Source organism: Pagrus pagrus (genome assembly GCF_965226575.1).
Source record: "Pagrus pagrus genome assembly, chromosome: 2".
Lineage (NCBI taxonomy): Eukaryota > Metazoa > Chordata > Actinopteri > Spariformes > Sparidae > Pagrus > Pagrus pagrus.
In genome coordinates this window covers 13,053,416-13,070,130 of record NC_140186.1, presented here as the reverse complement: position 1 = coordinate 13,070,130, position 16,715 = coordinate 13,053,416, and the positions used below count along the sequence as shown (strand labels likewise).

At 41.2% G+C, this 16,715-nt stretch overlaps 1 protein-coding gene across 1 annotated transcript; it reads left to right on the top strand.

Moving 5' to 3' along the window:
- Positions 1–212: 212 nt before the first annotated feature.
- arhgef38 (Rho guanine nucleotide exchange factor (GEF) 38) lies at positions 213–16,599 on the top strand. Its single transcript, XM_084368817.1, has 14 exons — positions 213–444; positions 6,441–6,625; positions 7,361–7,478; positions 7,616–7,763; positions 7,870–7,887; positions 8,033–8,232; positions 8,405–8,538; positions 9,134–9,238; positions 9,326–9,445; positions 10,320–10,700; positions 11,491–11,628; positions 12,587–12,788; positions 14,626–14,909; positions 15,995–16,599. Exons 1-14 carry the CDS (start codon positions 228–230, stop codon positions 16,175–16,177), a joined length of 2,433 nt encoding a protein of 810 aa, XP_084224943.1. The 5' UTR covers positions 213–227; the 3' UTR covers positions 16,178–16,599.
- The last annotated feature ends 116 nt before the right edge of the window (positions 16,600–16,715 follow it).

Here is a 16,715-nt window from a genome sequence, read left to right as displayed (position 1 = left end):
TAGCACAGCAGCAGGGAGGTGTGGCCGCATAGCTCTCATGACAGGTAGACATGGGGAGGAGCTAGATTACCTGTGCAGAGCTGGCAGTCAGTGCACAGTGGACAGAGCACCTGTTGCACTTCCCAGGCTCTGTCTCCCTCCCTCTCTCTGTTTCTCTCTCCCTCTTCCTGTCCCTCTCTCTTCCCCTCGACTGGTCTGGAGGCACCAAGCGAGCTGAGGGCCCCACCATGGATCCCAACGAGGCCGGCGGGAGTGAAAAGGAGAAGGAGAAAGAGAAGGAGAAAGTGATAAAGAGGAGGAACCGGCCTGTGTTCCTGCGTTACCTGGAGAGGAGGAAAACGGACACTATCGTGGCTGATGACACGGCCAAAGGTGACTTCAACCTGGGGACGCTGGTGAGGAGGAGCCAGTCTGACAAGACGGAGTACAGCGCAAAACTTAAAGGTACACCAGATAATGACCTCCCCTGGGGTCAAAACTATGGCAACAATCTATACACACGTGAGCCAACACTAAGTCTGAAAAGTCTCTCAACTCTTGATAACACACTGGCTAGGAGGACTTTTGGACAAGTATGTCCACTATAGATGGACTTTAAGAAGCAGAATTTATGGCTTGAGGGCAAAGATTCAACACACACACACACACAGTATAGTACGCATTGCTATAGCTCTGGATACCAGGCACCTGTTGTGTTAGTTGAGCAGGAGATACTCCCGCAGGGATGAAGCCACATATGCAAACTGGGCTCCGAACTCAGGCACAGAGGAGTGGCTTTAGAAGTGTTCCAGGCCAGCAAGTAAACAAGACCTATACACCAGTGAAGTGTGAAGAGGGATTTGCAGATGAGTTTTCATCATCAAGTTTAGTGAAAGAGTTTAAAGACACTCAGTCGTGGTTTACGATGAATATAACATTAAAGGTGCACTATGTAGTTTTGGGGAAGACATTTTTATAAGTAGATAAAGATCCTCAATGACCTTTCTATGCCTGAACAAAGTAAATAAACAAACTGTCTTTGTTTTCATGACTGAAAACTGACCTTAAAGGACAACACAATTTCAACTGTGTTTATATTTGGCGGACCCTGCCACCTTTCTAGCTTCAAACAGTGTTCTGGGGACCTTATTTTCCTCTGAGAACAGCTTGTTTATTCAGTTATCGAAAAAATAAGTATTTCTGAGTTTGAACATCTTCTCCTGAACTGCATAGCGCCCGTTTAAAGAGCGATTTGACCCAGAAAGTAAGACAGAGAGGAGAGTGAGATGCGATAAAAAAACAATCGTTAATCCTGCTGCATGATGCCTCATCACAAAAGCTGACCTAGTCTTTTGCACACGCACATATCATGTTTAAGAAATAAAACTGGCTTCACCTGTCCAATGAGTGCAGTCATTGACTGAGAATGCTGCACTTCAAGCAAAATGAATGACATCACCACCTCAGTAGGGGGTTGCTATCAACGATTAGCTGAAGTATGTAGGCCTTCCTGTGCCACTTGTTCCTGGGTTTCCTCTTCTGTGAACAATACACATCACGTGCCAACATGACTTTAAATCAGGCTTGACTTAGTAAAGCCAACTTTTCTCTTCCGTCTTTGTACTGATAGAATAACTTTCACACATACACAAACACACAAACACACTTGCCTTATCAGCAGCAGCTCTGTTTACTTGAAATAGAGACACTCCCCCCTCTTTTTGTACTTTCTGTTTTTTTTCCACCAACCTGCATCATGGCAAGGCATGGTTGTCAAAAAACACAGGGTTGTTTTCAGTAAACCTCTCTCCCACCCTGCTTGACTTTAGCCTCACACCTGACAGGCAGTATTACATATTTACAGTGGTATTACCATTGCAAATATTGACAGAACGATGACTTCACCGAAAGAGGAAACATGTGAGCTGCAGTCAGTTCTCATCTGCTTGTCAGACAGGTTGGTCGAGCCGTAGAACCATGGCAACATGACATCAAGATGTCTAATTATTTACAGTCACTCAGTATAATACTTCTGCCAATGATTTACCAGCATAAAAACCAGCATAAAGGACAGTAATAAACCAAATATTGACATGTATTTATCCTTAGACCAAGTTACTTTGATGTGGACTTTATGTTGTTTGAGGGCTGAACTGTGGCATTTATTAAACTAGACACAATGAAGGATAAAAGACATAGTAGGATAAATGTCCGACTTTTCTTTTCTTGAATATTTCTTGCAGGCTTTCTTCCAATTCCTGCATTCTTTACCCAAAATGTATTCTCAGTATTCTCAGTGATAAAAATCCCATTGTGCACTTCCCTGGCGTGTCATTTTTCTTGATGGCGATACATGATACGCCGTGCCTTGCATTCTGTTCTGGGGCAGTCTGATGGATCCCTTTCAATGGGCTGAACGCTGAAAAGCCCTGTATCCACTTTCATGGGAACTCCTGTGCCGGCAACCATAGCTCACCAAACATAATGCTGGCTAAAGGATAAGTCAGCACGGTTTGAGATCCACTTCTGAGTCTTGATGGGCTATAACGCATTTTTTAAAATCTTTTGTAGCATTGTGAATTTGTCAGTGAGGAGCAACCTTTTCCAGTTTTCATACAAAATTCAAAGTCATTTCTTGTGTTGAGACTTTGTACAGTGGCAAGAAAGTATCGGAGTGAAATGAAAAAGAGCTGAAACCAGATTAAAAATAGTTACGTGCCTCTGTCCAACGAGCTGTCAAGATATACCTCACCTGATCTGTTTCTCACGGTTGGAGATTTCCAGTGATTCTGGGGTCTCTTTTCACACTGGAAGCCCACGTAGACACAAGACACTGCTGATACATGAATGTGATACTTCTGTTACGTAACATTTCCACTCGTAGCAATTTATCCGTTGCTCCTATAATGAAAAATGTTATCTCACAGTGAAATGGTGGAACGATATTAGAAGTAGTTTATTCCAAAGCTTCAGTTGACTCAAATAACATCTAACCTTATCTACTTCTTGAAGTATTATCAGGCATTGGCAAGTTAATTAATAACTGCTGAAGGTAAAGGCTTTTGGCTGCACAGTTTGGTCTTTGCTGTATTCACTGACTCCTCTTCCGCAGACATCAAATCGCAGGGGGGACAGAGGGGACACAACCCATCCATCCTGGGAAAAATATGATTTGCGTTTATGATTTGTGTACACTCAGTAAAAGCACATGACGTAGGTACAGTAGGTGTGTGTGTGTTTATGGGGGCTGACCATAAGTAGTTCAAACAAAAGACATGTAAGACATTTCTTAACTTCTCCCACTGAATACAATAATACACATTTAGAGTTGTTATCAGTCTTCATTTTAACTGCACTGAGGTCTCTCTTATGTTAGCTAGCGGTTAGCTTACATGTGCTAGCTAGCCACAGTTACATTAGCCAGCGTTTGCAGCACTTTTAATTTGATTCAGTGAGAGAAGCTGGCAGAAGTTAAAGCGCTTCTTTTAGTGTGTTCCAATAATTGCCCTTTAAAAAATGTCTGTTGGTTGGTTTGTCAGCAGGATTACACAAAAACTACTGAACGGATTTCCATGAAACTTGGATGGAGAATGGGTCTCATCCCAGAATAGACCCCATTAACTTTTGGATAAGGGGAGGATTTTATTTTTTTTTCACATTGAGAGATATGGTGTTGCATTTATAGTTTGTGACTGTTTTAGCTAAAGAAGCAAAATTAAAGAGAAAGCTGTGTTTTTTTAAATCCTTTGAACCTGTTACACTGTCTTTAATCATTCAGAACAGATGAAAACAAAAAGGGGTTGGGGAGTAAAGAGTGGTGTAGTAATGAGTCCTAAAACCCGGAAATCAGTTCACTTCCGGTTCCCTTGTCTCAAAGTCAATGAATCTTTTGAATTGGTTTTCGGTTAAAAGGCTGAAATAAGGTCTGTGGTTACCACAGGCTTAAGATATTTACAAGTTTTGTTCTACAACATAAAATACACAGCTAAATGCCCCACAATTGAATTATAAAGTGTTTACATGTCTTAAAAATGGCGTTTGCTAAAAAGTGGCTAAATGGGACTACAGTAGTTGTCACAGACATTTAGCATCATCACACCAAAAACAGAGACTCATCTACTCACTAGTCCGTCTTTACAGACCGACTTTAGTTGCAACTATTCTAACTCTAACACTAAAACAATTTATAGAAAATGTGTATCGAATTGTGTAGTAAGACGGTTAGTGGTGACGTTTATGTCATGCGGCCGCAATGTAGTCTGTTTATAGCCTAACATTAGCTTTTTATTTACATCAATTTAATTCACAAAAGTGGTGTTCATCTGTTAGGACTATCATTCTGAATAAAATATGTAAGTATCATAAATGTGTGTTTGCCACAGAGATTATTTTTGGCGATAATCCAAAATCCAATTAAAAAATCCCATTGTCTTTTTGTGGAGGGAACCAGGGCAATGTTATCCAGGTTAGCCCACAAAAATACGTCATCCCTACACCACTCTATGGGGAGGACACAGAAACAGGAACACCTGTGCAATGCTTTTCAATTGGTCCTTCAGATGAATACTACCTCTGTGGCATTTGAAATGTTCAGTTTTTGTGGAGATTTTCAGAGAGCTGATGATTCACGTATGCAGGTGTTCATTTAATTGCTGTATCTCATGAAAAAGGTAAAATGTAAGGTGTAACTGTAAGTAGTGTTGCAAGCAGAGCGTAATCCGATCTCCATTGGAGTCAGTCAAGTCTGAACACAATCTGTACACTGTTCGCATTCATGAGGAAGGTTCTGCCCACTGGCCAGAAACACATGACCCATTCTCCTCACCTTCAGTGAAAGGCAGCTACTGCAGACTGTACTGCACCGTTCTCTCATGGCAACACTGTGGCCTTCATAGCATCTGCAACTTGACATTGCTGTTGCATCTAACATAAAAAAGATTAAAAGATTTGTATAAGGAAATAAAGAAAAAAGGTAGATTGTCCCTGATCCTATCCAACTTGTTTTCTTTAAGAATGCAACTTCCTCACTATCTTGCTTCTGAGATCTGGTCCAAACCCAGAATTACACTAATGAGAGCACATAGCAACACCACGTGTAAATACAAAGGGTGTGTCTGGACTCATCATTAGCCAGATTTTTGGTCTTGGTTCTTTGAACGCAACATTAAAGCGGGTCTTGGTAATATTTTCTGCACAAATTGAAATTCTCAAAGTCAAATATTCTGCATGTTTACCTCTGTGTTAGTGTGTGCATATGTGTAAAATTAGTAAACCGGGAGTGTATGTATATATTCCTGTGTGCACCTGTGTGAATCAGTGTTAATGTGTGTGTGTGTGTCCTTGCATATGTAGGAGTGTGTTTATCATTGTGTGTCACTCTCCCCACCCCACACACACACTCCCAGTCTGAGCAGATGGAATGCCTGAGCACGCCGTAGCATTACATCAGCGGCACGATTAGTTCCGTAACCTGACACGAGCCTCGCAGCCTTCTGTCTTCCTCCCTCCACCTCTCTCTCTCTCTTCATCACTCTCTCTCCCCCCCACCCCCGGAGAGGGAAGTGGTGTGCAGCGTCGATTAGGCAGCAAGGAAGCATCCCTCTTCCCTGAACAGACACTCCTGCCTGCCATGCAAAGTGCCGAGCAGCCACAGACTGATTAGGCAGCAGAGCAATAAAAAAAAAGGGAGAAGTGAGCCTGACTGGCATGTTAAGTGAGGCCTTTTGGCGCTCGAGTCAAAATAATTAGATCACCGTGAAATACGGCGATCTAAATGGCTGCTAGGGCGTCAAGCGGATATGTTAGAAGAGATGTAGGTTTTTCCAAGCATGCACAGCCCACAGGGCCAGGGTGTTTACCCGCATTTTTAGAAAATGTGCCACACAGATGGCTTGAAATGCTGGCAAAAACATAGCATTTTTTGGGAAACTGCAGATTTATAGCAAAATGTAGGTGCACTCACATCATCATTCGTTTTCTATGTTCTTGTATGACCTAAATCACTCACTGGGCCAGGTGCTGTATGGAAAGTCGATGAGATCATTATTTGTGTCCTTTTCCCTGCCTTACAATGTTTTATATGTCTTTTAGTTTAATATCACCAGCTGGTGTTTATAAATGCCAGTGCAAATGGCAGTCAGTGTTTGTAAACGACGCTCCATGCACCTGCACACATATGTCTAATGTGTCCCAATCATATTTGCCAGGAGAATCAAATTGTTTACAGGATATTCAGCCTTTTTGTCCAGTATAGATATAAACATGATAGAGCGTGTTTCAATGCCAGCTAACATTGAAATTAACAAACATATACAACATCAAACAGCGGGGTAAAGGAGATGGATAAAAACCTCACCGGCTTTCCATATATTGACTTGTGTTTAGCCCCCTAGAAATTACAGCTGAACTGATTTTAAAAAAATAATTTTATATAATTATGTATAATTCCATCATTTTCTCAGAGAAAATGACACCACACGACCTGTCCACACCGCCCTCGCCAGCTCTGGACCCAGAGGAGGTCCGTTTGAGGAAGATGAACCGCAGGGCAAAGGTCATTCAGGAGCTTGTGCAGACTGAAAAGGACTTCCTCACCGACCTGGAGCTGTGCATCAGGGAGGTGGTCCAGCCTCTACGAAATTTGCAGGTAGATACTTTTCAGGATCCCAAATGAAGTCTCTTCCAGGCTAAATGTGGTATTAATCCCCACCAAAGTCTATATCATTGACTGTTTATAAAGATAGATGACACTTCCTTCCACTGTACAAATATCAGACCAGAATATCTTGGATAAGGGCACTGCCATCTTGTGCTTGTGACATCAGGTCTCAGCTGTCAACCACAACATCGCACCTCACTGTTACTCATTAAAACCAAGCTTATCAGAGAAATGAACACTTGAAGATACTTTGGGAACTATTTGTTTGACGTGTACTGATTTTCTTGTTAGTTTGGCCCATGTCCCCTCTACTAACGCGGAGGGGCTACTATCTTGCAGGACAGCCAGCCACCAGGGGGCGATCAAGATGTTTTGGCTTCACTTTAAAGAAGATAACTCTTTTAAAATGATACAAATTTTCTTGAACTAAAATCTAATTTGTTAAGTCTAATGTAAATATTGAACAAGCTGCCTCCTGAGAAAGTTGATGCAACAGCGTCATTTGCCCGCTTGGTACATCTTGACAATATAATCCTAAACTCGACCTTAACTGAGTCTAACCTGACCTTATGGCAAATAGCCAGGAATCAACATTAAACTGTTCAAATAAACTGTAGAAGTTAATATCAACGACAGAAAATGTACCATCAGAAAAATTTCGACTTTCATTTGCATCCAAAGATGTCAAAACCATAAATTTACAGTTTCCTTATCCTCTGTTAGGTTGTGGATGTAGACAGGTTGTTCACCAACATGGAGACAGTGTGTGAGGTATCTGCAGCACTTCTTCACAGACTGCATGAGGCCCTGGCTGACCCTGATCCAGAGGCAGTCGTCATAGGTAATGACATTTTCACTCTTGCCTGCCTGATTCAAGTTTATCGAAATGTTACTGCTCTGGTTAATATTCGACAAAAGATCTCACGTCCTGTATTTCACGTCCTGTGTGTCATGTATTTTTTTTGTCTGTTTTCGAAGGTGAAGTATTCATCCAGGCGAAGGCAGCTTTAGAGGATGTGTATAAGATTTACTGTTACCACCATGACGATGCCAACATGTCACTTAAATCCTATGAGAAAGAAGAGGAGATAAAGCAACATTTCACCACGTGTGTATTAGCTCTGAAGTAAGTAACCTCCTCCAGATATTTTTGAATTATTTCAAATTATTCATTAGTGTTTACTGCATATAATCTTGGTGCTGACTTTATTTCTTTGTCTTTGTAACTACAGGAAAATCTATGACCAAGAGTAAGTACCATTTACTGTCATATTTAGATCTTGGTTGATGTGTTGTTGCTCTCGTGTATTGTTTTCTTTCCTGAGTCTCTGTTTGGTAGTTCATAACAGTTCATGTTGACCATTGTTTACTCTATAATGCACTTCATTTGCACAGAGGGAAACCCAACCTGCTGGACATGGGTTCACTGATCATCAAACCGGTCCAGAGGATCATGAAGTACCCACTGCTGCTGAGGGAGCTGTGGCAGGCCACACCTGAAGACCACCCTGACTGTCGGCCACTGCAGGAGGCATTCACTGCCGCCAAAATCATCAATGTTAACATCAATGAGTTCAAGAGACGAAAGGATATAGGTGAGATTTCATTCACGCTGTCATATATGTGGGTATTTATCACTGATGTCTTTTTTTAAAATCAAATTTGTGCTACAATGTCTATGCTGTATTTACTCTGACATAATTCTTTCAATTTTGGTTCAATATTCCTGCTCATTTATGTTTTTATTTTACTTCTTAACTGTTTCAGTTATGAAGTATAAGAGGCTGGAAGATGAAGGCACGCTGAGGGGCAAACTACACAAGTTCAACATTCACTCTATCCGGAAGAAAGGGGACCGGTTTGCTGGCTATCTCAAGATCCTCACTGGAGTTGAACCACAGGTAAAAAAAACAACAAAAAAAACCCTTTGGTTCATCCCACACTCACTGTAACTATAATAAAAAAGGAGTAAACGGAGCAAAAGTTATATTTGGCTGTCAGACATGACAGTTCAAACAAATTGTTGCTTTATTGCGTTTGTTAATGGCATCATTCATTCATTCTTTCACCCTTTATTGTACTCGAAAGGTCACTGAAGGGTGATCCTCATTTACAATGACATCGAGTCAATTACAAATAAAGAAACGGGGGAAAAAAACAAAAAAGTGATGTACAATACAAAACAAAAAAGCAATCCTTCTTTTACCTTTCTGGTCATAGAAGATAAAGATATGTTTAGATAATTAAATTGTAAATGAAATAGGCTACAGTTATGTAAAAGCTGTCAAACTTTGCAATTATGGTAGCTAATTAGATAGATGAATATAAACATAATAAAATAAAACTCAAGTGATATAAAACAATTACAGGTAGCGGTCAGGAGGTTTAAGATCAAAATTCTAAAATGGCCAAAAGGTTGAAGTTTATTGATTTTAAGGCAAAAGCATAATGGCATTTAACTACTATTAAGGGGACTATTTTTTCTCTTCTTCATAGGTGAGAGATGAAGTATTTGATAGAGAGGAGAAGCTGTTCAGGAGTCTGGAGAAGGCTGTGAGGCAGCTGGTCAAGAACGTTCAATGTTACCTGCTGCACACTCAGGTAGGTACAGATTTCCTGCTACACATTTGTGTGCATTTGATATATTCAACTTTTCTCAATCTTGGTTTCTTGATGTGTTTTCTGCAGGAGATGGTGTCTGTAGCTGTCCAGAACGTCCATGACATGGAGAACATCGTGAAAGAGCCAAGCAAAAATGGCACAAACGGCTCATCGCACAGTAATGGAAATGACCCCTATAAGCACTTTGTAAGTAATCAAAATAAGTTGACTTTACTGTCCAGCTTTCCCTCTTCACTGTCTTCACTGGATCTTCAGTATTTCTGTCTTTGCTGTTCCTACATGATCTCCCATTCACCCTCCTGTGAACTGTGAGTCATCTGTCACTTTGCCCACAGCTACCTGTCTTCTGTCCGTGATATTAAATTAATCCTCTCCTTCCGTTCCTTTAGCCTTCCTGCTAGATCCTTCAGCAACTCTGCCAACTTCCCTTTCCTACCCTCTTCTCTCAGTAGATCGCACTCTTGCCAATTTTGAGATACTTTTACCTTTCAGAAAGATTCTCTGTGCAGCAGTTTAGCAGTCTCCAACCGAAGTGTGCACACAAAAGCGCATGTACCCAAAGAAGGCAAGCAGCAGTCATGAAAAGGATTTCAGTGACTGTTATAATCAAACCATGACAGCTGTAACTGATAGATACTTTCAGAACATTTTCACCAAAGAAACTGTTCTTTTTTTACTTTACAGGCTCCACACTATAATAAATGAAATCTGGTATGTCTGCTAAAGTCTCACTTTAAGCTGAACAGTATCACTAGCTCTTGTTCGTCTGCATGCAAATCGAGCTGTAGCAGCTCCGTTGTTGTTGTGTATTCAAGATTAATGTTGAGGCGCACTTTACTGCTTCCCCTTGGAGGAAATTGCTCTGAATTAGAGACACTGCTGCATACTAAAAACAAGGCATTTAATGGATCATACATTATTTAAAATATCTTAGAAAAACAAACATAAGCACCCTATAAGTACCTGTTTACATGCACAGAATTCATAATAGTGAATACTTGTAGACTTACACTGGATGTCTCTATTCATCATCTTCCACCTCATTGACTTCCTCCTCCAGAAAGACAGTATGGAGCGCTTGGTTCTCGCCCCCCTTTCCTCCCTTCAAGGCATGTTCACGGCCCCACAGAAGCTCATCCAGAAGCGTTATGACAAATTGCTGGATTACTGCAGCCGCCTGGAGCGCTCCTCTTCTTTCTCATCCTCATCCTCATCCTCGTCATCCACCACTGCTTCCTCTCCTTCACTGGTGTCAGTAGACCCGCCCGGTCCCGCCAAGAGGGACTACGAAGCTCTCAATGCCTTGCTAGTGGAGGAGTTGCAGAGGTTCAACATGGCCGCCTATACCATCCTGACCAACTGTGTGGTGTATCTGGTAGCCCTGCTCAGAGGGCTGATGGACAAAATACTGCTTTGTTCCCCATCCATACAGCAGCTACCGGTGAGGATCCCACATATAAATCAAATTATTAGACACAATTTATTTTGAGTCTATTTAAAGGTGCAACATGTAAGATTTAGCCAGGATTTTAGTTTAAAACATTAAAAAAATGAACTAACATTAACAACAGAATGTCAAGAAATGACGTCTATGTTGCAGAGATTTCTACTTTAGTTAGCATGCTAACCATCTAGCCCGAGCCAGTCCTGTCTTGTAATACCACTTTGTACCTCAAGAGGCAATAGTCCGATAGCATAGCTCCCGTTTAACTGGGAGATGTAAGCAAACGGCGAGTTTGTGAAGTTTCAGAAGCTGTCTCTCTAATAAATAAACAAAATAAACTCAAAAAATGTCAAGAAGGGAGACATTTTTACACTTATTTTCTTTAATAATCATCAAACCAACCAAGACCGAACCAAGACAAGCCTAGTTGCCTTGCTAGTTCATCATAAAACACACTTTAATCAAACTCAACATGAGCAAAATTAAACTAAGCTACAACATCTTGTCGTTCCAACAATCACTTCTAGTTTGGTCAAAAGAAATCCTTAATTCACAGCACTAGATTTGAAAATATTTGCTAATAGGGCTGCTAACTGCTTGGCTAACTGAGCTAACTAGCTAACCGCAGCTAATAGCTACAGCAGAGAGTATAGTGAGCAGCAGTTAGCGGTTACTCTGGTGATTTACTGCCCCCTATTTGTTTGGATTGACTTTGGACAGGTGGCCATAGCTTTCACAATGCACCTTTAACATTCAAACTAAAATTTGTCATGTTTTTGTTTTTCAGGCTCCGCTGTCAAACATCGCTGAAGTGCAGAACAGCATCATGGATGAGCTGAACAACCTGACGTTTGTCAAAGATAACGCACAGAAGCTAATGGAGCGGAAGGTCAGCTTCGAGAGGCAACGAGACAAGAAAATAGCGGTAAGAAAAGTGGAAGCAATCTCGAAAAGATTATTCATGTCAAAAATGTGCATTGTAACCTGCAGTCGGTAGATCTCTGGTTAGTTGTGTGAGCATCTGCAAACTTCTCATTGGCTCCACAGCCACATAAATAATTTTCCTAAAACGAAGTGACTTGAAGTATTTACTTAAGTGTCTGATTTTGGGAATTTCTTGAATTTTTCTATCATGTTGAGTCAATGTGTATAAATTAAATAAATGAGTCTGATTAAATTAAATTGATGCAAACTTTACACATAAACCTTATGTCATTATTCAATTGGTACATAAGTTGAGGGGAACTAAACATAATGCGTTTTACAAATGTTTATTATTCCAGTATTACACATAAAAGTAATGCTATTTAAATTGGTTATTCTGTCTTCGGTAATAATTCACACATCTAGCTATTTAAATTATACACATTGTCTCAACATGAGTCCCTAGAGAAACCCTTTACATTGAACATATGTAATTGAATTAGATGTAAAATTCACATGTAAATAAAATACTTGAAGCCACCGTTTTAGGATAATTATTTTTTGATTGCAGGTTAAAAAAAAGGTCCTGTATATTCCTCTGAGTCTTTCAAAATGTTTCCAACCAATTCCAAGCCGTAAACGAGCAGCTATGAGTCTTATCAAAGGCAGACACAGTGAACAGCTCCAGGCTGTGATTAACTGGGGCAGTTGACAACCCAAATCAGGTATCAGTCCTCAGAGACTTGTATATCTATATGTGTGTGTAGGTGTACACATATGCATGCACACCTGTACATATATGAGATTTTTAAACTAACGCCCCCAGGAGCTTATTGCCTTTCCACCTCCCGAGAATAACCTTGCGCGTTGACAACTAACAACATGCCTACATGTGCCCACACACCAGACCCACTTCAAATAATTACACCAACACACCTTTGTGCCGTGCTGTTCTCCAGGTGCCGGAGGTGCAGCATCAAACCGAGGAGCAGCGCGCCTGGCTGCTGGCAGAACACCCACTGAGCCGTCTGTACCAGCTGAAGAGGAAGTGCAATGGCTGCCAGGAGCAGGACCTCAGCCTGCTGGAGGGAGAGCTGGTGGCCCTACTGGAGGACACGGACCCATTAGGCAGCAGCAGCCGCTGGCTGGTTCACACTGGAGGCAAGTGTGTGTGTGTGTGTGTGTGTGTGTGTGTGTGTGTGTGTGTGTGTGTGTGTGTGCGTGTGTGTGCAGAAGGACAAAGGCCCTCAGGGCAGAGGTAGCTCCTGGCGCATTGTGTTTGTAAGACACACAAAGTGAATTAAGTTATCACATTAGATCATCATCTGCAGGTCTGGTCGGTATAGGCTTTCTTTTATACACTTTCCTCTGTGAATACACCTGCATCTACTAGACGACTGAGGCTGTGTAGACACACCAAACTTTACTTTCTGACACCGACAAGTCAACACACAAGAATCAGTCCCAGGAGCTCTTGTGATGTCATGGTTGCTGGTACCTCTTTGCCTGCCTCTGGAGATGGTTGCCTCACAACAGGGCCAACTCCATAGCTTATCTCCATCTCCCCTCTACGTCTCGCAGAGGCACCTGAGATCCCGATGTCTTGTTTGGAACAAACCGCTGCGCGTTGTAAGCAGTGTTACTTAGAGTACAAAGCTTCTCCCTATGGGTATTCAGAAACAAGGACGGAGAGACGCCGCTTGCGCGCCTCTCTGTACTCTGCAATAACAAGTTCTTTTTTATGAGTGCTCGGGAAAAAAAAAAAAATGAGTGTGTGTTTCTTGGTGCAAAGTACATTCTTCACAGACTTGTCTTTTCCTCTGGGATTACAAGCATTCCCAGGAAGTTGTTGTTCATTCTTCTGTTGATATCAACACTATGAATATGCTCGCCTCATATTTACACATTCCTCAGTTCGCTCACGTGGATTTAAGATTGTGTAAGCAAATGCTGGAGCTTTTTGCTTAGAGTCTTAATGTAATGTACACGCAGCCCCATATTTTAAACAGACAATTATCCAGATTTCTTTTTATGAAGCTGGAAAATGTCCTATAAAGTACAAGTTGTTTTGTAAATACCTTATTGTTGAAAAATTAAAAAGTCAGTTCGCACAAATTACAAATTCTTGGCCAGATTTTTCCTCCCAAGGAGTAAGAATTAGTCATCTGTCCAATTTATACTCAAAACAAATATAACCAGCATAACCGCCGAGTGCTGCCAACTATAGCTGCCTTAACTGGTGAGCCCAGTTAGCTGTGCAGCTAGCGGTTCGGACTGGGAGCTCAGGGATTGTTAGTGTTTACGTTGCTAGCACGAGAGCTTTGAACAGGGATGGGCCGGGGCTAGCTGGTTAGCATGCTAACATAAATCTGTACAATAAATACATAGACATAATATCAAAACTGCTATTTATTCACATTCTGTTGATAATCTTGGTTAATTTTTTAATGCTTTCAACTAAAATCTTTACACATTTGAAAAACTCAACATCCTGGCCAAGGAGGTTATGTTTTCACCTTTGTCCGTTTGTTGGTTTGTGAGCAGGATTACATAAAAACTACTAAACAGATCACCACAAAAGTCAGATGGAAGATGGGTCTCAGCCCAAAATAGACCCCATTAACTTTTGGTTTGGGTTCTGATAAAGGGACGGGTCCAGTAATTTTTGGTCACTTTCTTTTACATTGCGAGGCGGCTGAGTGCCCTTCTTGTTGGAATTAATTTTTACAGCATCAATTGAATGTAAATGGTTGACAGTATATTTGGAGGATTATCCAGACAACTGATATTAAGGTGCTGTGTTGATTGTCAGTGTTTTGAGCACAAGAAAACAACATTACATTCACCCACATTTTGAGTTGCATACCTCAAAACCTGGACAAAACAAAACTGTCAGCAACACTAAAGAAAAGTGAGATTTTTTTTTCTTCTACCGACACTTTAAAATGTACTCTAAGGTCAAACATCCTGACAACTTGTCCTGTTGTGTCACTGTTAGGGGCACAGGGCTACGTCTACTCCACCTTCCTGAAGCCGTACAACCCTCTGAGGGACTCCCAGCGGGGAGGCCAGATGGTCAGAGAGCAGCAACAGCAGCAGCCGCCTGCCATGGTGGACGAGGACTTTGACGACCTCAGTCTGTTCGTGTCAGGCAGTGGCAGCAGCAGCCTGCGCAGCTTTAACCTCAACTCCACCGACAGCAGCTCAACCCTCTCCGGACTACAGGGGGAGCAAGAGAGCCCCGAAGACCTGGAGGACACACTGGACACAGAGGCTCAGCAGGTGTGTGTGTGTTGTCAGAACTGTTCTTGCACCATATGGATGTCATTTTAAGACACTGCAGTGCTTACGACTGAGAGACAGGTTAAAAAAACTTTGTTTAACTGAGTTTGGTTTCCAGCTTGAGGTCAGTCAAGGTCAAGAAGATTAACGTCCTTTGAGAGGTTTTGCAAAATTAACAGTGGCAGAGAGACTGTATGTCAGCATGTACATACAGTAAGTGTGGGTACAGACAAACAAATAAACACAAATAAACAGAAACCAAGCACCACATTAACCTCATGAATACAAAAATATAACGGCTCAGCAGGCTGCATAACTTTAACGGCAGTGCTTCCTCACACATGAGCCTCCACCTGTAAAATATGAGGGTTGTTATTACAGAGGGCCAGTAAAACGGTGGCGTGCAGTTAGATATAGTGGATGAGCAGGAGCTCTGCCAGTGATAGCTTCACAGTGTCTCTCTCTAGCTTGCATTGAAATTAAATGGGGTGAATAGCATTACACAATGACAGCGCTGTCACTTCGGCTCCACACTCCCGGGCTTTGTCGACCTTTTGCTCATGTCTTCATCTCGTACGACGACCCAATCAGCCTCGGATCTGCATCGTAACACAACACAGTTATTTGTCTTAAAAAATAAAATGTTGACGAGGATCAGTAGACTGCAGCCAATGAAAATTAAGACTGGTGGTGACATTTTGTCGATGTGGAAAGCTAGATAAACAGTGCCCCCTTTTGGATTTGCAGGAGAATACATACATTTGAATATTATTTCAGTGCAGGTTTAGATTTGGTATTTACAGTACTATTTAGTTTGTAATTCTAATGGTGGAGGAGTACTCACATACTTTACTGAAGTAAATGAACTTAAAGTATTTACTTAAAGTATTGAAAAGTACTTAACAGTACTCAATGCAGCAAAATATCCCCTGTGGCTATTATAATAGTACACATTCTATTATTATTACTATTTTCTTACATAATGTTTTTTATAATACAACAAACAAATAAACCCTGTACACTACTGCTATCAAAAGACACATTATTTGTTCCTGACTACATCCGAATTGTGTCTCCTTCCACAGTTTTATGCCGTTTATGCATTTCAAGCCCGCTGTGACCAGGAGCTGACCTTGCAGGAGTACCAGCATGTCCGGATCCTCAAGTTCTCTGACCTGGGAGGCAACAAGGACTGGTGGTTAGCGGAGTGTAACGGACAGAGGGGATACGTTCCTGCCAACTACCTTGGCAGGATGTCTTACGCATAAATAGAGGCCCTCTATGATAGCAAGAAAACAGAAACATCAAGAGCACCAGACCCAGAAAAACCACCATGTGGCATTTAGAGCAAATGTCTCCGCTCACTTTTTAATACAAAACTGAAATAGTCCCGACAGTAACACACGCTCTGCTTTGTGAAATTGCACTAGGTATCACTACATGTTATCAGATGTCTCTTACCAAAAGTGTTAAATCTGCTTTGCCTTCAGAAGATCATAACAAGAGAACTCACCGATGGAACCAATAATCTGTGATATAGTGATATATAAATGATGGTAGGAACACACAGGGCACTGTGCTGAGCACTTTTTGTACTTCAGTGTTGTAGAGTCTATATTGATAATGAAGTGATTTATTCATGAAGATAATTTTATATGTGAACTGATTTACAGATGAAGTCAATGTTATATGTGAAATAATTAATACATGAAGTATATGGTTTATGTGAATGTGAAATGAAGAAATCTATGTCATCATTTATATTTTAACAGTTATGTCATGAATAAACATGATCTGTTCTCCATT